This window comes from Myxine glutinosa, chromosome 3 (genome assembly GCF_964187855.1).
Source record: "Myxine glutinosa chromosome 3, kmMyxGlut1.1, whole genome shotgun sequence".
Lineage (NCBI taxonomy): Eukaryota > Metazoa > Chordata > Myxini > Myxiniformes > Myxinidae > Myxine > Myxine glutinosa.
Window position 1 is genome coordinate 177,885,031 of NC_136263.1, and position 24,021 is coordinate 177,909,051.

The 24,021-nt window shown below is 44.7% G+C and overlaps 1 protein-coding gene across 4 annotated transcripts in view; it reads left to right on the top strand.

Moving 5' to 3' along the window:
- Positions 1-24,021, top strand: part of CFAP58 (cilia and flagella associated protein 58) — a 174,439-nt gene that overhangs the window by 72,475 nt on the left and 77,943 nt on the right. For all 4 annotated transcript variants that reach the window (XM_078774760.1, XM_078774759.1, XM_068109803.2 and 1 more), the window contains 4 exons: positions 7,980-8,268; positions 8,978-9,120; positions 15,247-15,403; positions 17,040-17,234. In XM_078774760.1, the coding sequence (XP_078630886.1) occupies positions 8,002-8,268; positions 8,978-9,120; positions 15,247-15,403; positions 17,040-17,234 (762 nt within the window). In that variant the 5' untranslated portion in view covers positions 7,980-8,001. The remainder of the gene's footprint in view (positions 1-7,979; positions 8,269-8,977; positions 9,121-15,246; positions 15,404-17,039; positions 17,235-24,021) is intronic.

Below are 24,021 nucleotides of genomic sequence, written 5' to 3' on the forward strand. Positions count from 1 at the left end.
TCCGGGTTCTACAGGAAATTTTGTTCAAATTACAGCTCGCTCGTGGTACCCCTAACCAACTTGTTGAGGAAAAATGAAAAGTTTGTGTGGTCTGAATCCTGTCAAAAGGCTTTTGACAAATTTATTGAAAGCTATTCTGGCCAATGAGCCAGTATTGGCCGCTCCCGATTTTGGGAAGCCATTCAAACGAGCTGCAGACGCAAGCGATGTTGGTGTGGGAGCTGTACTCTTTCAGGATGATGCGTCGGGTATTGAAAAGCCAGTAAGTTACTTCTCCAAAAAGCTGAACAAACATCAAAAGGCTTACTCTACTATCGAGAAATAGGCCTTGAGTCTGATTTTGGCTCTACAGCATTTTGAAATATATGTAACAAATGGCTCAAGCGATGTTACCGTATATACTGATCACAATCCTCTGGTTTTTCTGGAAAAGTTCAAGATGACGAATCAACGCCTTTTCTGATGGGGGCTTTTAGTGCAGCCGTACCCCTTGAAAATTGTACATATTTCGGGTCGAGATAATGTCATTGCAGATGCTCTATCTCGAGCTTTAGAGTTTTTTTTTCGTGCCCCTGCATATGAGCTATGATGCCTATAAATGTTACAAGGAGAGATGGCTATTTGTTTATTGCACTGTTTTTGCTGGGTTAAGTTTATGCTTGCACTGTTTATCCTGCCTTTGAAAAAGAAAACTTTTCTTGGGGTAAAGTTTTCTTCTTTAATGGGGGGAGGTGTTACGGTTTGTGACCTTTTTCTTCTTCCTTCCCCCACACCCCCCTGTGAGTTAGACCAAGTGGTTTGGTCCATGTGTATAAAGCCTATCATTGGCTGTGGGGTGGGGGAGTGGCCAGGAAGGTGATTCAGAGGAGTGAGTGGCCATTTTGGAGGAGGGCTTTTTCGGGGGTTGTAGAGTGTCCAGCTGCAATCTCTCCACCTGAAGGGTGATGTTGATCGAACTCTGGCTGCCTACCACTGGGGCCTGCCTGCCTTGGGGCCTACTCGTGGACTTGCCTACTCCTACCCTCTCGTGCTAGGCCTGCCTTGGGGCCTACTGTTGGGCCTGCCGTGGGGCCTACTACTGGGCCTGCCCTGGTGCCTACTCTTGGACCTGCCTACTCTTGGACCGGCCTACTCTTGGACCGGCCTACTCTTGGACCGGCCTACTCTTGGACCGGCCTACTCTTGGACCGGCCTACCCTTGGACCGGCCTACCCTTGGACCGGCCTACCCTTGGACCGGCCTACCCTTGGACCGGCCTACCCTTGGACCGGCCTACCCTTGGACTGGCCTACCCTTGGACCGGCCTACCCTTGGACCGGCCTACCCTTGGACCGGCCTACCCTTGGACCGGCCTACCCTTGGACCGGCCTACCCTTGGACCGGCCTACCCTTGGACCGGCCTACCCTTGGACCGGCCTACCCTTGGACCGGCCTACCCTTGGACCGGCCTACCCTTGGACCGGCCTACCCTTGGACCGGCCTACCCTTGGACCGGCCTACTCTTGGACCGGCCTACTCTTGGACTGGCCTATTCGGGTTTTTCCCTCTTTTCTCCCTTCTTGGTTTTATGTGTAGGAAGAGATTTTCATGTGATAATCCATAAATAAAAACCGTGTGATTGAAGGCTTGGCTTGGTGTGCTTCAGGCCGTAACAGTGAGCAAGATGTCTCAAGAGGTTGTCGACGGATTCACACGAAATTTGGTGGACAGGTTGGGTGTGTGACAAGAACGAAATGATTTTATTTTAGTTTTGGAATTTGGGTTTGTTGGAAAATTGGTGGGTGTTGGAAAGGTTACACCCTGGAGCGGATTTAAAGCCAGTAATACCACACATTCATTTTGTTTAAGTTCTTCAAAATTGTTTTTAAAAACTTCAAAAAATGTTCAGTTTGACTCCACTTTAAGGTACTTGCTTTTCTTATCACAGAATATGCAGATCGTGTCATAAACCATACTGGTGCTAAGACCTTTTCTCATGATAGACCACTTGTCCAACCTCAGTGAGGTTTCATACTCAGTCTGGTTTTGTGTTGTAAGTTTGTCCAAGGGCTTTTTCGTTGTTCAAAGGCTGCGGCATTTCCTATGATAAACAACAGGGAGTGTTTCTCCTTCATCAATGGTACGTGCGATATCGAGAGTTGGTTTGTGCTTCTTAATTTCTGCAGCTTTCAATAAAGTGTTCCACGACTCAATGTCCTGCGGTGACATTACATCCGTTGTGGTGTCGTTTTAACAGCAGAATTATGCAACTTGGATCAAGTCGAGGTATCTTGCTGGAATTCTTAAATTCTTCATTAACTCGTTTGCTCCGTTCATGTAAAAGAGGAAATGCTATTGTTACAAATTTGAATGCTTCTGCGTCAGTAAAACCATGACTCTGATGCCAGTAAGTTAATCGGCAAAATTATTTAAATCGTTTTTATATAATCATCTGCACATTATTGAGGCCTCAGACACTGTAACAGTGTAACAGCTTATCATTTGGTTTAATTAACATTAAACATCAAAATTAAGCATACAAAAATACTCTTGTATTGTACATAAAACTCCCACAATGCATTTTTCCAGAATTCTCATTTATTATTATTTTTGGTTAGGTGATAAAAAAAACAGATAATGTGTAGGTTTAACAAACAAAACATATTTTGCTTATGTTTCAGGGTGGTCCACATATATATTGTTATGCCTGGCGGGGTAGAGCAATATGTAGAGCAGCTAGATCTGAATAGGTAACATGCTTCGAGATGTCGCTATAGCTAGAACCCACTATGTTCCTTTAAGTTAGTATGTGTAGGCGTTTGTCGGGTTAAGATGTATACTTGTGAATCTACCAGGAGGTTCGAGTGATAAGTAGTGTAGGGATTGAGAATAAACCCCTGTGTGTCCACACCTGGTCAGCCAAACCTTTGTCTCTTTTGGCATTGCACACCACTTAGACACGTAGGTAGGACCTTTAGTACAACACTAAATAACGCCCTCCCCAGACATGACTTAGGAAGGAAACCAGGCCAGGACACCGCCGCATGGCCGCCGCCATTTACACCTCGACAGGCCTATCCACCTCGAGTGCCACGTGCTATGACCACACCCCAGGCCTGTGATTCGGTGGAGGCCACTGATTGGGTGGCGCGCCAAGGCTGACGTGACCGCCGCGGAGTGATACGAGTGGCGGCAGGATTTTCGTGGAGTGAGTGAGTTGCACGGCAGTTGGTTCAGAGCAGTTGAGTCTGGCAGTGGGTCTTGCGCCGAGTTAGTTCGAAAGAGCAGTTGCTTCTGGCAGCTGAGTCTTGCACCGGGCAGTTGGTTCGAGAGAGAGAGAGAGTGAGTTGGCAAGCAGAGGAGTTGGCCAGCAGTGGAGTTCGGACAGGGAGAGAATTGTGAGAGTTGCTTCGTTGGCTTGAACTTGGCTCGAAGCGGCACTTGACGTGGAGTGGAATCGCGCTCTCTTCACCCCTTGGCCGTTCTTCATCGTTCTGTGTTCGTGCTCGAGTTGAGGGTCGACCTTGTGTGGAGCTCGCGGGCCTACATTCGACGCATGGTGCTTGGTGCACGGACCTCGTGGGTGGCGAGTGGATCGGAGCTTGGAGCGAGGCCTAGTGGCGGCCAAGTGGGGTCGTGTTACACGAAAGACGACCAGAGACAGATAAGACCGAGTTGCGCATTCACAATTACATAACGTGTTCTTTTCCTTAATTCAGATTCCCTCGTCTCGTTTCTGAAATCAGTCGTGTGGGGACGTCCTGATTAGGATATTTATTACCGGCGCGTGCTTTTCCCTGTCCCGATTTTCTTTGCAATAAACCCTTGTATTATTTTCTGTATATATTCCTGAACGCAGTTTTCCGTGTGATTTATTTAATTTGCAGCAGCATTGGAGACGCCCCGAGAGCAGGTAAGACTGCAGGGGTCTCGCCGCCCCCTCCATCCACTCGAGGCCCCTCGAGGCCCGCCCCCTCCATCCACTACACTTTGGTGTAGCTTTGGTGTAGCTTTTTGGCTCCGGAGTCCGCCATTGAGTTTTCGCCACAAGGGTTAAGGCCTTCGCGATTGGCATCCGTGACCGCCTGATATTAATCAAAGGCAGCCGCGCGACAATATGTAATATTTAATACTATTACAAATCCATGCTCCACAAGGCTGCCCTTGTTCCTATGTTTATAAAGATCATAGGTACCACATATGGGGTCAATTGGAACTTATTTAGAGGTTGCTTAAATTTGCTTAAATTAAATTTTTAATTTATACTGTTTTTTTCAGATGGCAGAAACTCGCAGCTCTTCCACAGTTTGGTTGCTGGGCAAGTCTGAAAAGGAAATAATATGTGGGGGTCTACCAACCAAAGGACACATTGCAGAAAATGGTGTACCATCACATACATGAACACCATACAGTTCGTGAAAGTGCCAAACTTAGTGTACAAGCTGTGTGTGCATACTGGGAGAAAGCACGAATTCCAGTGCAGAGAGTAGATTCCTGTGAGCGCCAACTTTTGAAGTTGTATGATGCCTACAAACTGGTAAAGAAAAATAGAACCAAGACATTCGAAAACTATAGAGTGAAGGAGCAGATGTTCAAAGATGATCTTCAATCCCTCTTCGATATCTCACCAAATGATGCGCTTGAGAAAATGACGAATGAATGATCGTTTTAAGGCCATTTTCCCTGCTAGAGCAGGGGTTAGCCTCGCGGGCCCCATGACAATCATGGTTCCCTGTTTGAGGCAATGTTTTTATGGCCGGATGCCCTTCCTGGCGCCAACCCTTAGTCGCCTCTTACGATGTGCAGGGATACGGTGTACCTATTCTAAACCGGGGTACACACCGTGAAGCATTCCGTGAAGCATTCCTTCAAACGAATGAAGAAGACAAAGCATTCCTTATCATGCAGTGTGAGGATCCCTCAAGTTCACGTATGGGATTTGTGGACAACACTCTGGCAGTGAAGGAGAACGGAAAACGTATCAGGCTTGAGAATGAAGATAAAAGAAAGAAGAAACATGCTGCTGAGACTCTAACAGCAATGCAATCTGTCCCATCAACATCGGCTGTGGTTGATGATGATGATGAGTCTGAGATTGAAAGCTCCGATTCAGGGGACAATGAATTCAAACTTCAAAGTCCATCTTCTGCCAAACAGGCGAAAAAGGCTCCCATCAAGGTGATCACTCCAGCAATAGTGGCAACTCTGGACAGAGTAAATCTCTCAGATCGGCGTGCTACGTTTGTGGCCAGTGCTTTTGCACAATCTCTTGGTCATACCATTGAAGACAAGTGCAAGCCAACAATAATAAATAATTTGAGTAATTGAAAATAGATAATTATCTATGAATTGATGTATGATGCTAAAAATTCTGTATCTTATTATTCATTAAAATTTGTCAACATTTTGAGCAACCTCTAAATATTGTCCAATCAAGCTCACATTTTCACCACAAACTACTTTCTTCAATAGGAATAGGGGCAGTCTTGTGGAGAAATGAAAATCCAATCTTCAAATTTTTGGAGCACCCTATTATGTTTAATGCTTTGGGCGTACTTAGACCAGTTCGATTTAAGATTCCTTTTTGACAGCCTCGTTTTTTTGCTGAAGCAAATTTTTAAAATAAACTTTCAGATTTAAAAAAAATATGGGAAAGGTACTCCTGTGGAAAGGCTATCATACAAAATTGGTAATACATTAATAGGATGATAAATCAAATGGTGCCACTCACAATTTGCCCCTCCAGGTGGTACTAACAAACTGGTTCGGACCTTATGGACTATATTTATAAGAGAAAGTTTCATTCTCTGAACAGACTTTATAAAATGTTTGTTATCTCCACCACCATGTGATGATGATGATGATGTCCACTCACGTCATCAGATGCATATGGCTGCCGAAGCAGTTTCTTGACTATTGGGCACAATCCTGGTCCTACGCAGGACGCAGGACGTAACGCAGGACAACGAGGCGTTAATCCTACGCAGGGCACTTGGGTGATTCATTCAATCCCAGTGAGCTGCCGCTCATTTTACAAACCTCATAGGGATGGCAGGCTGGCTCAACACCACCTGATTTAATTCAATAACCCACTGGGATTTGAACTTCGGAGCCCAAGGATCCCAAGCCAGCATCCGAACCGTTAAGCCAACACCGGGCTTTCACCACCATGTGGATGGAGGTTATGTTCTCACCCCTGTTTGACTGTTTGTGGGCAGGATATCTCAAATGGTTATGGACAGATTCAGACGAAAATTGGTGGACAGGTTTGGGGTGTGACAAGAACGAATTGATTCGATTCTGGTGAAGATCTCGATCCAGATATTGATGCAGTCCCTGACATTCGCGGGGGATACGTTCCTGGAAAATTCTGTGAATGTCGAATCCGCGAATGTCCGGCCATTGTTTCAATGGGAAATGTGGGGAAAGGTTCTCGTTGGTTTGTGACTCGTAAGGAAAAATAAAAAATCCTGTGAAACACAGCGAATCGCCCATGAAAAACCATGAATACACAAAGCACAGGGCCACAAATGTGGATGCAGGTCATAAAAACTGCAAATATGCCTGCGAAAAAAGAATGTCGAATCGCATGGTTGCCCTTCATGCGTGACACGTGGCTGGTGGGAAATGGTTGGTGCGTGGCCGGAAGTGGTTTATGCGAGACACGTGGCTGGTGGGAAATGGTTGGTGAGTGGCCGGAAGTGGTTTTATGCGAGACACGTGGCTGGTGGGAAATGGTTGGTGCATGGCCGGAAGTGGTTTTATGCGAGACACGTGGCTGGTGGGAAATGGTTGGTGAGTGGCCGGAAGAGGTTTTATGCGAGACACGTGGCTGGTGGGAAATGGTTGGTAAGTGGCCGGAAGTGGTTTTATGCGAGACACGTGCTTGGTGGGAAATGGTTGGTGCATGGCCGGAAGTGGTTTATGCGTGACACGTGCCTGGTGGGAAATGGTTGGTGCATGGCCGGAAGTGGCATCATGCGTGACACGTGGCTGGTGGGAAATGGTTGGTGCATGGCCGGAAGTGGTTTATGCGTGACACGTGGCTGGTGGGAAATGGTTGGTGAGTGGCTGGAAGTGGTTTTATGCGTGACACGTGCCTGGTGGGAAATGGTTGGTGCATGGCCAGAAGTGGCCTTATGCGTGACACATGGCTGGTGGGAAATGGTTGGTGCGTGGCCGGAAGTGGTTTCTGCGTGACACTTGGCTGGTGGGAAATGGTTGGTGAGTGGCCGGAAGTGGTTTCTGCGTGACACGTGCCTGGTGGGAAATGGTTGGTGCATGGCCGGAAGTGGTTTTATGCGTGACACGTGCCTGGTGGGAAATGGTTGGTGAGTGGCCGGAAGTGGTTTATGCGTGACACGTGCCTGGTGGGAAATGGTTGGTGCGCGGCCGGAAGTGGTTTTATGCGTGACACGTGCCTGGTGGGAAATGGTTGGTGCGTGGCCGGAAGTGGTTTCTGCGTGACACGTGCCTGGTGGGAAATGGTTGGTGAGTGGCCGGAAGTGGTTTATGCGTGACACGTGCCTGGTGGGAAATGGTTGGTGTGTGGCCGGAAGTGGTTTTATGCGTGACACGTGCCTGGTGGGAAATGGTTGGTGAGTGGCCGGAAGTGGCTTTATGCGTGACACGTGGCTGGTGGGAAATGGTTGGTGAGTGGCCGGAAGTGGTTATATGTGTGATGCGTGGCAGATTCTTTTAGAAGTGTCGTTTGCGTGGCTGGGAGGAGATGTCTTTTTTGTGCCAGCGGAAAACCACGAATCTGAAGAAGGCCATGAATGTAGCAGCAGTTCACATTTTATCAATTGCAAATTATATCAACTGCACAGGTGACAAGGACGAATTGATTTGATGTTGGTTGAGGTCCGGATGCAGATCCGGCCTATCAGTGGGATATAAAATGTAAACTGTTCAGCCTTTTACGTTTTGTATCATTTTGTATGGAGGTATGTGGTCTACCGGGTGCCGTTCTAGTAATCTACGTGTTTTTGTCTCCACAGGGCAAGGTAAAATAAAATAAAAATGGAGCAAGAAGAAAGTGCTTTTGATAATTTGGAGAAGGGCATTCAAGGTGTTCTTGATGAGCTTGTGGGTGACAAAAGTCTTGAGAAGTTTCGCGAGGAGTATGAAAAGCTGCATGGTGCCTTGAAGAAGTCTCACGAAAGTGAGAAACGGCTTATGAGCAAATGCCGTGAGCTGAATGCTGAGATCTTGGCCAATTCAGCCAGAGTGGCCTCTGTGATGCAGCTCTCACAAGAAGATCAGGCCACAATCGCTATGCTGAAGAAGGTTAGAACTTTATTTGTGATGCGTCTTCACGATCATGGTCATTTTAGGATTGTTGTTTCCAAAGATAGGCTTGTCGAATGACTTGTACGACTACACAGAGTTTTCCAATTGTTACAATTACGCTTAACGTTTTTGGTTACAATATTTATTTAATGTAATTGAATTTAATTTAATTTAAAGTAAATTTAATTGTTGCAATTAAATTATTAATATAATTAACGACTGTTACAATTGATAACGCGTATAGATAGTGATCAACAGAATACAGCAACCAAAGCACCGTAAACATTCACAAGGAAGAATCAAACAATTGTCAAAGTTTCCCATACAGTTCCCCCAAAACGGGTTTCCATATACAGCTCGTTACTTTGCATATGGAAATGTAATAATGGATTTACAAATGATCTCATGTGATCTCCAATTCGTAGCTCACCATTCATGTGGCCTTCTGTCGCTGTTGTAACAGCCATGAAGGATGGGAATTGTTCACTGAAAGTAACTTGTTGCTCTTGTTTCACATGCAGAACATGAAATTTGGCCGGCATACTGATCCAAACAGCATAGGTTGTGAAATGTACCGTGGAATTTTTAAAATCCATAAATAAGAAAGTTGGACACCAGATTTGAGATCCTCTCTGAATTTTTCTGTATTAATTTTTTTTTTTTTCACTCTGAATTAATTCTGTATTTTTGTGTGCTACTTTGGCAGGAGATAGAGAAGGCCTGGAAGATGGTGGACACTGCTCATGAGAACGAGCTGCATGCAAAGGAAACCATAACTTTCCTCGAAGCAGATATTGCGAATCTGAACGCAGTATTGGACGAAGGAAATGCGTTACTGGGCGAAAACAAGTATGAGGAGTGCTCAAATGATTCTGCTCTATTATTATCCCATGTCAAAATAAAACTTTATAGCTGAAATAATATTGTGGAAAAAATAAAAATGACAAGTTTAAAAGTCTTGTAAAAAATCATACCTTCATAGTATGGATATAAATGGTTTTTTTTGTTGTGTTTATTACCGAGTTGTTGTTTTCACCCCTGTGTCTGCTTGTCAGTTTGTCTGTTTGTTACTTGCAAAAGCAAAGATTTTTCAAGTATATTGGTCGGTTGCGTTTGTGGTTCTGTCTGTCTGTTTGTCTGTCTGTTTGTCTGTCTGTTTGTCTGTTTGTTTGTCACCGGCCTACAGGTCACAATTCTAAACCGATCGTCACGAAACTTCACCAAGTTGTACAGGTCGTCCCAATTGAGAAGCCCTATTGTTTTTGTGGTCAAAAGGTCAACATAGGCCAAAGGTCACCAACTTTGCCAAATTTCTAAAATCGTCAATTTTCATCCGATTGACTTGAAATTTGAAGAGGACTTGCATATCTGGTCACTGAATTCAACCACCAAGTATATTTGAGGTCAACATAGGCCAAAAGGTCAACATAGGCCAAATTTCTAAAATCCTCAATTTCCATCCGATTTGACTTGAAATTTGAAGAGAACCTGCATATCTGGACACTGAATTCAACCACCAAGTATTTTTGAGGTCAACATAGGCCAAAAGGTCAACATAGGCCAAATTTCTAAAATCCTCAATTTTCATTCAATTGACTTGAAATTTGAAGATGACTTGCATATCTGGTCACTGAATTCAACCACCAAGTATATTTTAGGTGAACGTAGGCCAAATGTCAACATAGGCCGAATTTATAAAATCACCAATTTTCATTTCATTGACTTGAAATTCTATGAGGATTTACATATATGGTCATTGAATTCAACCACCATCTATTTTTGAGGTCAACATAGGCCAACAGGTCAACTTAGGCCAAGTTTTTAAAATCCTCAATTTTCATCCGATTGACTTTTTGTTTCTTTTTTTTTCTTCTTTTTTTTGTATACTGAATCGAGGCTCGTGAAAGAGCTAAAACTGAAACGTGAAAGAGACTTGAAAATTGAACAGCATTTGCACATGACAGCATAGGCAAACCAACTATTTTTAAGGTCAAAGGTCAACTCAAGGTCAACCTTACAAAATCATTTTTCATCTGAAAAATCGTCACTTTCCTTCCTGTTGACCCGAGCTTTGATCAAGATTGTCAATTTTAATCTTGATGAAATGGACAATTTGCTGTATCAATGGAATTTTTTTTCTTTGGGGAGGGGGCAGATTTTGCAAGTATCGTGCTCCGCATGACGTCTTCTTGTTTGTTTGTTTGTTTGTGAACAAGATATCTTAAAAAGTTGTGGATGGATTTGGAGGAAACTTGGTGGACCGGTTGGGTGTGTGACAAGGACTAATCAGTTCGATAGGTGAAGATCTGCATGTGTATTTGGATACGACAATTATTTAATTAATAAGTGATTCTTCACCATTGAGTAATAGGGCTAAAACCAATACATAGCACGATATCTCAAAACGTTATGGACGGATTTGGGCACATCTTGATAGACCGGTTGGGTGTGTGACAAAACGGAATCGATTCGATTTTGGATAAGATCTGAATATGGATTCGGATATGAGAATTATTTAATTTCCAAGTGATTGTTCACCATTGAGAGATCAAGTCAAAAGTGATATATAACATGATATTTTAAAAGGTTGTAGACGAGTTATGAATAAACTTGGTGGGTGAGTTGGTTTGGTAACAAGAACAAGCCGATTATATTTTGGTTTGTCCAAATCCAGATAGGCGGGACACAAAACATAAACTGTTCAGCCTCGTGGAGGTATACGCTCTACCGAGTGTCGTCCTCGTTCACCATTGAGTTATAGGGTGAAAGACAATGTAGGGCATGATATATCAGAGTTATGGACAGATTCGGACAAAACTTGGTGAACAGGTTGGGTGTGTGAAAACAACCAATTGCTTCAATGTGGTGAAGATTTGGATCTGGACACAAGATTGTTTTTTAATCTATAAAGTGATTCTTCATAATTGAGAGATAGGTACAAAAGTATTTAGAGCACGATATTTAAAACAGTTTTGGATGGATTATGACAAAATTTGGTGGGTGAGTTGGGTAGGTGAAAGAACAAGCCAATTCGATTTTGGTTCAGGTCTGGCCCAGTTTTGGTGCAGATCTGGCTGATCAGTGGGATACAAGATGTAAACTCCTTAGCCTGGCACACAGTACGCAAACTGGCAAACGGGGAGTGCTACTCCTGGGAAATGTATGGTATTGTTAAGTTTATGGGGGGTAGATAAAAGAATACCGTAGGAGAGGTAGAACTATATAGGAATAGCATGGACCGCAAAACGTGTAGGAGCATTTCAATGTATTAGTCGTGCCAAAAATGTTGGCACCCTTGCACTTTTTTCAAATAATGCACCATTTCTTCCAGAAAATTGTTGAAATTAAAAAATATTTTGGTATCCACATATTTATTTCTTTGGTCTGCAGTGGAGCAAAACAAAAAAAGCTTTAAAAAATCACTCAATCTTAGCTTATTCCACACAGAAATCCTAAAATGGCCTGGGCAATATTATTGGCACCTTTTAGAAGTTGTTAGAAATAATTAGATTTCAAGCAGGTGATTTTCCTTCACTTTGGAATTGAAATCACCTGTGGTGAGTTGCAGGTGCCTGCAATGTAAAAATTACTCATTCAACCAGTTTGAATAGAGAAAAGGAGTCATTCTGCTGTTTTGTGTCACTGTGTTTACCACAATGAACATGGACAAAAGAAAGAAAAACAAGAGAATTGTCTGAGGGGGTCAGACACAAGATTGTAGCCAAGCATGGACAATCTCAAAGCTATAAGTCCATCTCCAGAGATCTTGATGTTCCTGTGTCCACTGTACGCAATGTTATCAGAAAGTTTAAGGCCCCTGGCACTGCAGTCAACCTCCCTGGATGTGGCCGCAAGAGAAAACTTGATCGAAGATTGCAGCGAAGGATTGTTTGAATGGTGTAGAAAGGACCTCAATCAACTGCTAAAGAGATTCAAGCTGACCTTCAGACACAAGCTACGACAGCTTCCACTCGCACCATCCATCACCAACTCAATGAAAGGGGGTTCTATGGTAAGAGACACAGGAGGACCCCACTGCTGAGAGAGACACAAAAGAAAGCCTGAATGGAGTTTTCCAAAACACACGTGAACAAGTCAAAATTCTTCTGGAAGAATGTCCTGTGGACAGATGAGACCAAATTACAGCTTTTTGGTAAAGGACATCATCTCTATGTTTATAGAAAACAAAATGAAGCCTTCAAAGAAAAGAACACCTTCCCTCCAGTTAAACATGGAGCAGGTTCAGTGAAATTCTTGCTGTGCTGCCTCTGGCACTGGGTGCCTTGAATGTGTGCACAGCATCATGAAATCAGGAGATTACCAAGGCATTTTGGAGCGCAATGTTCAACCCAGTGTCAGAAAGTTGGGTCTCCGTCAAAGGTTATGGGTCTTGCAGCAGGATAATGACCCCAAATACACTTCAAAAAGCACCCAGGAATGGTTCAAGACAAAACGCTGGGCTGTTCTGAAGTGGCAAGCAATGAGTCCAGAACTAAATCCCATTGAACACCTGTGGGGAGATCTGAAAACAGCAGTTGGGAGAAGGAACCCTTCAAATCTGGGAGAACTGGAGAAGTTTGCACAAGAAGAGTGGGCCAAACTGCCAGTAGAGAGGTGTAGGAAGCTCATTCATGGCTGTAGGAAGCGCTTGACTACAGTTATTTTGTCCAAAGGCTGTGCTACCAAATATTAAGCCTGGGGTGTGAATAATTTGGTCAATGCCATTTCTTTTTATTTTTTGATTTAAAAGGATATACAGACTTGGCATTTAATATGGAATATTTTTTTTGTGGGGGTGAACTTACTTTACAAGATGACTTAGAACCAAAAGTTCATTAGAATTATGTTGAAATTATTCTAGATTTTGTTAATGTGACCTTTAAAAGAAACAAAAACCACATTTGACATTTTGAAGTAAATAAATTGATCTTTGAAAGTGATGTAAACTGATATCGAACTCAATTCACAGACAGTACTGTATTAAACTTCTGTACGTTTTCCAGAAGTATCTCTTTATTTTGCACATTAGCCAAAAAAAATTTCAACAAAAACAAAAGTTAAATTATGACTGGGATTACGGACAGTAAAATTACAGTTCAGTACTTCGTGTAACCCCCACGAGCATTGAGGAGAGCAGGTACACGTCGAGGCATGCTGTTCACTAGATTTGCCAAGGTTTGGACAGGAATCGCTTGCCATGCAGTGAAAATAGCCTGCTGCAATTCACGCACAGAGGTCGGCTGCTGGTCCAAGTTGTCGATTTGACGCGTTAATTCTGCCCACAAGTTCTCTTTCTGATTCATATCCGGGGACATGGCAGGCCACTCCATATGCTCGACACCACGGTCAGCAAGAAAATGTTGGATCATGTGAGCATGATGAGGCCGTGCATTGTCATCTTGGAAGACAAAGTTTCCTCGAAAGGCTGCACGAGCAAATGGAAGCAATGTTTCTTCCAGAATGGCCCTGTACTTGAACTGGTTCAGGTTTCCATTCAGAACAACCAGGTCAGTTTTGCCCCCTGCATGATAAGCAGCCGAAACGGTCACCACACCACCTCCAGCTTGGACTCTTGGCACAATACAATCTTCGTTATAGGCTTCATGCACTTGTCTGCGCACTCGGTTGCGGCCATCTTGATGATAGAACAGAAATCTAGACTCGTCACTGAAGGTCACGTGATTCCAGTGTCCTGGCTGCCATTGACGGTGCCCTCTGGCCCACTGCAATCGACGCTGGTGGTGTTGTCTGGTCAGGCGTGGCTTTCTCAGGGGACGCCTGGCACGATAGCCTGCTTGAACCAGTCGTTGGTTGACTAGCCTCCTGGATACAGGCACATTTGTCAGTTGCTGCCACTCAGCCCGAAGCCGATTATCTGACTTGGTACGGCCATTGCAGACTAACCGGTGCAGCTGGCGATCATCTCTCCTTGTGGTTCTGCGGGGACGTCCTGGCCTCGGTATTGGAGCAGGGACACCCCTCTGAGCATTTCGTTTCAGGATCTTTGACACCTGACCTTGAGTGATGCCATACTGCTGAGCAATAGCACGCTGTTTCATGCCAGAATTTCGTAAAGCCACCACTCCATGACAAACAGCATTGTCGAGTTGACGGACCATCTCCAGAGGAAGCGGCAATAACTTTTGTGGACGTGCTGCAGTTGTTTTCCACTAATTCAGAACGCAACAACCCTTATATACACGATTGTGAAGCCAATCGTCAAATGTACCTGTCCTTACATTTTGTCACGCCACCTGTGATATTATCCCGTTATTGACTTCTTGCTGCGAAAGACAATGAGTGACATGGTTCTTTTAAGAAAGAAATCACCGAAGCGTAAAAGAAACTCACCAGATTGATATACTGAGTTCAGAAAGTAAACCCAAGTCAGGAAAAAAAAAAATTCCATATTAAATGCCAAGTCTGTATTAAGTTCTGAATCAAAAACAAAGGTTCTGTAATATTAACAGTGAAATAAGGAATTGTGGAGACCAAGTACTTTTGTGAATTTCAACTTATTCTTTCAAGAAAATTGTGAGTTATTTGGAAAAGTGCAAGTGTGCCAATATTTTTGGCCACAACTGTAATTAGGGAGAATGTAGCTTAAGGTTGTTTAATCAAACAGGAGCACACGGAGCAAATTTGTACAAATTAAACATCTCGAATCTCTTCCTTCCCGCGCGCTACAAATTACCGAGTCACCTCGGGAGTTAAGGCTGGTTTGACTATCCGTACCCGTGTGATCTTAATTGCCGGGTGACACGACAGTATATCAGAAAACTCAAAAATAATTTGGTCCCAGCATGCTGCTACTGCAGGTACCATTCATTGCATGAAGTTTGCCATTCTGCTCCCTATCTGGCCAAGTAAAATGAAAGAAGTTGAATTTTGCTTCACAGCAGGTCACTTGGAATGCTTATAATGAATATTACCTTCCTGATTTGAAGCATTCATGCTTTGTAATTGTTTCCTCAGCATCCCTGAGCTTCTGCAACAGAAAGAGGAGCTGACGTCTGAGCGGGATACACTTCTTGACGTGGTGGTAACACTGCGGAAGCAGCTCCGTGACCTGACATGTCAACAGCTCAGTAAAGAGAAAGAAGCAGAAAAGATGCGGAAAGACATTGACCAAGTAAGAAGATAAATTGGACACTTTACAGACGCATTGATTAATTGAACGGACAGGGATGTAGCCCACCGTCACCCAGCCCACCTTTTACACCCATGCACTTAATATGTACTGTACATTGCTCGAAATTGTACACAATCCCTGTGATGGGGTAATTTTAATCGTTGAATATTATGATTTAAATCTGACAAAAATCGAATTGAAAGAAAGGCAAATTAAACATTGTGCTTCATATTGAAAGAGGGACAATTGTGTATGACCACTGATACAAAGAACAAAGCTAATTTTGATTGATAGAGGTGTTTCTGTACATTAACATTTGATTGTAATGTTAACAAGCATGTGTTTAACACGTGGATGGATTTTAAACAAGATTGGTTGTCTTAGTTTATCTTGTAGTCCTAAGCATAATTTTTGTGTGTGGTTCAAACATTGATGATCGGACACATACATACTGTACACAACCATTCCTCCCTCCCAGGCATGCTCCGTACAGAATCCTCACCACCCCTCCTCCATGCAATGTAATCATTAGATGGCACCTTGGCAGATTCTCTCTTTTTTATAACACAAGTACACCCACTCCATACGGGAGTGGCAGGTAGGATCATGTTATTATCCTCTATGGGGCATATATAGAGTACAGTAGATCTAGGTGCAGGCCTCAATGACATTGGGGGGGGGGGGGGGGTGTTTGAATCGAGCACTTGGCAAGAGGTTTAAGCATTCAAGCAAGCACTCCATTTGAAACCATTGCCAAGGAGCTGCTTGCTTAGCAAGTGGACGTGATAGCTGCTTGATAACTGAAAACACCATGCGTTTACTCCTTTTCAGTTTAGTGTTAACCAGCAGCAGTGACTGTTTCAAAAGATAATCACATGTGGTTGTTTTTTGTTTTTTTTATAGCATTTCCTACTTCTGGTAGGGGTGTCCCCACGAAACGCCATGATAAGCTAATTATACATGTTAACAGGTCGTTTTTTTCCAGGAGGAAAAACCCCTTGGGGAGGGGGAATATTATACATATTACTATTGTTCTGTAATAAAATTAATATTATGCTATTTATCATCAGTGTTTTTACTTTTGTTATTAGAATCGGCGTTTGGAAAAATGCTACCATTAGCTATCTTAACACAGATATACACCTTAACACAGATTTCCCCAAAGATGGAAAACCCCTGAGGAGAGGGTAGCAAATGAAGTCGCTACAACCTCCATCATGTGACCCTTAGACCCTTAGACCCCCCTCTCTTCCCACGTCAAGTTTGGTTGAGATTGTATAACTAACGACTGTGGTCAGACAGACAATGTTGGCATTTCCAATTTCTTCCCTCCCTAATCCCCCCTCCTTACCCAGTGTAAATAAATAGATGCCTTTTAAAGGAGTCACATGATCACATATATTTACATGGAGAGAGGTACTGCACAATTTGCTTGAACAATAAATGGTATGTATATGGTACAAGGAAAGGTGAATTTAGAATGTTCTTTTCAATAACTGGCATGACCCCCTGTGAACCTTTCAAATACAACTGTTCGGTTCCTTTTTTTCTTCTAAAAGTTTAAGGAATTTTTAAAACTAAGTTGTTAAGAGTCTTGCATGACCTTTATTCTGGGAAATGACCTGTCCTTGTGCAGATAGAGCAGGAATTGCAGACACAGCAAGGTGAAAGGTCAAGAGAGACACGACGTAAAGAGAAGCTGGAAAAAGAGGTGCAGAAGCTCCAGCAAGAGCTGAACAAGCAGCAGTCGGAGATTTCCATCCTGCAAGGACAGTTGCATCGTACTGTTGAGGAAATGCAACATTCTGAACAGCAGCTCAAAGAACAAAAGGTTAGTAGCGGAGCGGTTGTTGTAAAATCCTGAGTTTGATGTGCAAAAAGCAGAAATATATCTGTGCAGCCAAGGACGCTTTTGAGCTTAAGGAGAAAGAACAAATGGGTGACTAAGGCAGGCGAAATAATAATACAAATCCATTTTTCATATCCTTTGTTTACACTCCCTGAAGTTTTTCAGTTGTAATCATTGTAGAATAATATCAGCAGATGGGAGAACAAACTGCTGAAGTAAATAGCAAGAACTATCTCATTTTATAGGATGAGTCAATACTTTTTGTGTCAACTCTTTGCCTTCTTGAGTGCTGTTACTCTTTTACCGATGTTTCCTATATACGACTGAAGCACTCACACAGGAATATTGTGCCAAATATCCTGTAGTACATTCCACAGTTCTGTAAGGTTAGTTGGGTTCCTCGTATTCTACTCTGTTTCCAGGTAATCTCATATGGCCTTGATGGAACTCATATCCGGACTCTGGGCTGGCCATTCGAATACTTGGAGTACACCAGCTGTAACCTTGTTCTCCAAATACTGTTTTACAATATCGGAAGTGTATTGTGGATCATTATGTTGTTAGAAAACGAATCCTCTTCCAATTAAGCAATTTCTACGAGGAAGCTTGGTGCTGCAGTATCTGCTTGCACGTCTCTTTTGTTTGCATCCTATTAATCTATCTATAATTCCAGTAATCTCTGTGTGCTTGTATGTGTGTATGTGTGTATGTTTGTCTGTGACCGCTGTTTCTCGACAACTACCGGTCCGATATACTTGAAACTTGCCAGGTATATTGCTGGGGACCCGAGGATGTGCCTTTTCAAGGTTTGAAATTAATCGGACAAGTAGTTACCGAGCTATGGCGATTTCTTTACCAAACACCGCAAGCCGTTCGCTTTGGACCAAACCATTTCATGTAAATAGAGGGGGGGGGGTTCTGTGGTCGTTGCGAATGGACCAAACCATTCATGTAAATAGAGGGGGGGGGGGTTCTGTGGTCGTTACTGCCACGTGGTTTCAAAGTTTTTTTTTGTTGTTGTTGTTTGCACGCATGTTTTTTTGCACCCACGTACGGGCACGCCCTAGGATGTTTACACACACACACCCCTACACAAATTTTTTTTTTTTTTTTTTTTTGGCAAGAAACGGGCACCCACGTACGGGCACGTCCTAGCTTATATATAGTACGGGCATGCCCTAGTTTTAATAAGTTTTCCAACATAAAAAGCTGAGATACAACTCCAGACAGTCACAGAGCTTTTTTTTCTTTTTTTCTTCTTTTTTTGTATATAAGATCGAGGCTTGTGTAAGAGCTAACATTAATCACCAAAAAAAAAACGGACACATAAAACATATAATAAAAGGAGCGGGAGACAAAATGGGGAGAGAGAGGGAAGCACACAAGTACAACAGCAGAGAAGAGGGACATCGTGAGATCTGTGGGAGGGAGAGGGCTTGGGGGGAGCAGGCATGGGAAGGGGGGGGTGGGAGAGATATAAAAGACATGGACACTGCTCGGACTTCAAGGAAAGAAGTCGGTATTTCATTAAAGTGGATCTAGGGTGAATTAACGGTGGTAGAAAAGATCAAGGTTTTGGATGGGGGAAGATATGAGATGGTGGTGAACAGCTGTTTCAAAGACCTGGAGGGAGGAGTGGGATTGAAGAGAGTGAGGGAGTTTGTTCCAGAGGAAGGAGAAAAGCGGAATGAAAGAGTGAAGGTGAGCAGAGAGTGTTGATTTTGGCAGTTTCACCAGGAGTGGGTTGCTGGCAGATATTAGGCGACCTGTAAAAATATTTGGGGGACAGAGTGTAGACAGAGCACAGACAGAGCTGGGGGAGCTGGGCCAGAGAGGAGTCGGTAGAAGAGAAAGACTATGAACCTGCCTGTGGTGAGTGAGTGAAAGGTCCTCAGAGTTAGCTTCATCGCGGGAGATTCCAATGATCCTGAAAGCTTTGGTTTCAACAGCGTGAAGACGAGCTAGGTGTGAGGCAGGAGCATCAGCCCAGAGGGGAGAGCAGTATTCCATTGAGCTGCGTATGAAAGCCTTTTAAGTGGTGAGGAGCTCAGGTGTGCCAAGGAAGGACTTCACACGACGGAGGATGCCCAGTCGGCGACTGGCTTTGGAGGCCAGCTTGGAAATGTGGTTTTCCCAGGAAAGATCATGGCAGATAGTGAGACCCAAAAGCATTGAGGACCTCCATCCATCTTGGAGAGGATTGTTCAAAACGTAGAGAGGAGGGTTGTTTTTGTGATCTTTTCTGAGAGACATAGTGAGAGTGTGAGATTTGTCAGGATTGGAAGACGTGTTTCACTTGTTTGACCAGTTTGTGATTTTGTCCAGGTCTGCAGAGAGTGAGGAGGCTGCAGACTGCTGTGGATATCATCGGAAGATATTTCCATGGATACCATAGGATGAGAGGTTGGTGAGCAGAGCTGGGTGCCAGCCCATATCGAAGGCACTTGATATGTCAAGGGAGACAGCTCTGATTTCCTGTTTGGCATTGAGGACCTCCATCCATTGTTGAGACAGCAGCAGCAGCATGTCCTGAGTAGAATGACCTGGTCTGAATCCAAATTGATGATCGGAGATCAAGCCATTGGAGAAGAGGAAGGATTTGATGTCAGGAGCGATGATGGATTTCATGACCTTTGCTGATTATTGCGAGCAGGCTGATTGGTCTGTAGTTGCAAGGATCTGTTTTTGCACATTTTTTGTGTAAAGCGATAATGTAGGCTGATTTCCAAGCAGATGGCAGATGAGCTTGAGCAAAAGATGGGGTGAAGAGAACAGAGAGAAGGTGTGAAAGAGCGACATAGCAGGATTTTAGGACCCGTGGGCTGATGCCGTCTGGTCCAGTTGCAGAATCAGAGTCGAGGTTTGACTGAAACTTCTCCACCTTGTCAGGAGAGAAGGACACAGAGTCCAGGAGCAGCTGGGTTCGACTGGGTAAGGTGGGTACAGAGAGAGATGGGTTCGGGACACAAGATTTTGAGGCAAACACAGAGTTGAGGCATTCAGCTTTTTCACGTGCGGAGTCAGCTGTGTAGCCATTTGAGCTAAAGGTCGGGATGGACGGAGAATTTCCCGCGATGAAGCTAACCCCCAAGGGCCTTTCACTCACTCACCGCAGGAAGGTTGGTGGTCTTTCCGTCTTCTACCGACTCCTCTCTGGCCTTGCCCCCCCCCCCCCCCAGCTCTCTCTGGGCTCTGTCCCCCAAATATTCCTACAGGTCGCACAAGATCTGCGTGCAACCCTCTTATGGTTAAACTGCCAAAATCAAGACTCTCTGCTCACCTTCACTCCTTCATTCCTCTTTTCTCCCACCTCTGGAACAAACTCCCTCACTCTCTTCAATCCCACTCCACCCTCCAGGTCTTCTAAACAGCTGTTCACCACCATCTCTTATCTTCCCCCATCCAAAACCTTGATCTTTTCTACCCCCACTAATTTCACCCCAAATCCACGTTTTTGAAGGACCAACTTCTGTCCGGGAGGTCCTTGGTGTCCTTGTGTTTTATACTTCTCCCCCCCTCCCACCCCCCTTCCCGCGCCTCCTCCCCCCGGGCCCTCTCCCTCCCACACGTCTCCCTGCTCTCAAATGTTATGTTTGTGTGCTTCCCCTTCTCTCCCCATCTTGTCTTCCGCTCGCTCTTTTTGTGTGTTTTGTTTGTCTGGTTGATTTGTTTGTGAAATATATATTGGCTCTTTCACGAGCCTCGATTCAGTATACAAAAAAAAAAGAAAAAAAAAAGAACAAACACCAGAAACAGATTTGACCAGACACCACCAGGATTTGGAGGAGGGAGACAGGTTTGAGAGTTCAGTCTTGAGAGTAGAGAGATATTGTTTCCTGGCTCTCCTGAGGGTGGACACACACTTGTTCCGAGCGTTGTGAAAGGAAATGAGATTGCCTTCCGTTGGATTTGCCTTTCATGGGGAGAAGGCAAGTTGTTTCAGGGCAACTGCCTCACCACTAGCTTCAGTGTACCATGGACATGAGGAAGGGTACGGCAACTGAAGACGAGATGGGATAAATCTGTGCATGAGAGAGAGCAGGTTACATTGTAAGAATTCCCAGGAAGAGTTGATGTCAGAGGCAGTCGAGATGGGAGACCAGTCCAGATGATTGATGGCTGCTTGAAAACCGTGCCAGTCAGCCTGAGTGAAATGCCAGACTCGTCAGCACTGAGGAGGCTCTCTGAGAATGGCCTGAGAGTTGTCCATTTTAACAAGCACATGATCAGATGAGCCGATTGGAGCAGAAGATTTGATTCTGCAACTGGACCCGACGGCATCAGCCCACGGGTCCTAAAATCCTGCTTTGCCGCTCTATCTCACCCTCTCTCTGTTCTCTTCACCCTCTCTTTTGCTCAAGGTCAACTGCCACCTGCTTGGAAATCAGCCAACATCACCGCTTTGCACAAAAAAGGTGCAAAAACAGATCCTAGCAACTACAGACCAATCAGCCTTCTCCCAGTTATCAGCAAAGTCATGGAATCCATCATTGCTTCGGATATGAAATCTTTCCTCTTCTCCAATAGCTTGATCTCTGATAATCAATTTGGTTTCAGACCAGGTCACTCTACTCTGGACATGCTGCTTCTGCTGTCTCAACAATGGATGGAGGTCCTCAATGCCAAACAGGAAATTAGAGCTGTCTCCCTCGACATATCACGTGCCTTCGATATGGTCTGGCACCCCGCTCTGCTCACCAAACTCTCCTCCTTTGGTATCCATGGAAATCTCCATGCATGGCTGGCGGACTTCCTCTCTAGTCGTCGTCAACGTGTGGCCCTGAATGGGTTTCTCTCATCTCCTCTTCCTGTTCAGGCTGGAGTTCCCCAAGGCAGTGTTCTGGGCCCTGTGCTTTTTCTGGTCTTCATCAATGATCTCTCTGACTCTCTTGAAAATCCTCTCTATCTCTTTGCTGATGACTCCACTCTCTGCCGCTCCATTCCTCTTCCCTCAGATCGGCAGTCTGCAGCCTCCTCACTCTCTGAAGACTTGGACAAAATCACAGACTGGTCAAACAAGTGGAAAATGTCTTTCAATCCTGACAAATCTCGCACTCTTACGATGTCTCTCCGAAAAGATCGACTGGACAACCCTCCCATCTACTTTCTCAACAATCCTCTCCAAGAAGTTCTGTCGCTCAAGCTTTTGGGTCTCTCTATCTGCCATGATCTTTCTTGGGAAAACCACATTTCCAAGCTGGCCTCCAAAGCCAGTCGCCGACTGGGCATCCTCCGTCGTGCGAAGTCCTTCCTCGGCACACCTGAGCTCCTCACCACATACAAGGCTTTCATCCGCAGCTCAATGGAATACTGTTCTCCCCTATGGGCCGGTGCTCCTGCCTCACACCTAGCTCAGCTTCACGCTGTTGAAACCAAAGCTTTCAGAATTATTGGAATCTCCCGCGATGACGCTATCTCTGAGGGCCTTTCACTCACTCACCGCAGGCAGGTAGGTGGTCTTTCTGTCTTCAACCGACTCCTCTCCGGCCTTGCACCCCCAGCTCTCTCTGTGCTCTGTCCCCCAAATATTCCTCCAGGTCGCACAAGATCTGCCAGCAACCCTCTGATGGTTAAACTGCCGAAATCTCGGCTCTCTGCTCACCTTCACTCTTTCATTCCCCTTTTCTCCCGCCTCTGGAACAAACTCCCTCACTCCCTTCAATCCCACTCCTCCCTCCAGGTCTTTAAAACAGCTGTTCACCACCATCTCTTATCTTCCCCCATCCAAAACCTTGATCTTTTCTATCCCCGCTAATTCACCCCAGATCCACCTTGTTTGAAATTCCAACTTCTTTCCAGGAAGTCCTGGCAGTGTCCATATGTTTTATACCTCTCCCACCCCCCCCCTTCCCATGCCCCCCCCCCAAAGCCCTCGCCCTCTCTCAGATCTCTCGATGTCTCCATGTCTCGCGGTCCCTGCTCTCAAATGTTGTGTTTGTGTCCTTCCCCCTCTCTCCCCATCTTGTCTACCGCTCCCGATGTTATATGTTTTATGTGTCGGTTTGGCTTTCTGTGTGATTAATGTTCGCTCTTTCACGAACCTCGATCTTGTATACAAAAAAAAAGAAAAAAAAGAAAGAAAAAAAAAGAAGAGCAGCAGACATTTGCAGGGAAGTTTGTCATAACCAAGTCCAGAAGAGAAGAGGCTCCGTTGACTGAGATCCGGGTCGGGAAATTGACACATTCTGTCAGTCCAAATGAGTCGCAGAAGGCCTTTGCTGAGGTGCCATGGCTGGTGAGAGAGGAACCCACACCCAGCCAGCTGGCATGATGACAGTTGAAGTCGCCACATATGAGGCAGAGAGAGTTGGGATGAGTGGATATAAGTTGGTCCATGTTGTCAGACAGAGAGATGTAAATGGAGTCATCACTGTTTGGAGGACGGTACAGAACACATATGAACAAAAGGTGGGAGCGGAGAGGAAGCCGTAGCCAAAGGTACTCCTGCGGGTGAGGTCGAGAGAGGGCAGTGCAAGGAGAGAGAGAGGAAGAGAGCTTTTGATAAAGATAGCAACCTCACCACCAGGACGAGGCTCAGGTCTATCATACCGGAGGAGGGAGTAACCAGGAAGAGATATTAAGGAATCAGAGACATCTTGAAGGAGGAAAGTTTCTGTTCAGCAGATCAAATCTGGATTGTCAGAAGCAACCTGAATGGAGAGATCAATCAGATTTGAGCAAAGGCCGCGGATGTTTGAGGTCCATATCGTTAAGGAAGAGGGAGGGGGAGCATCGGGCAGAGCTGTAGATAGAGAGAGTTTGGCCAACT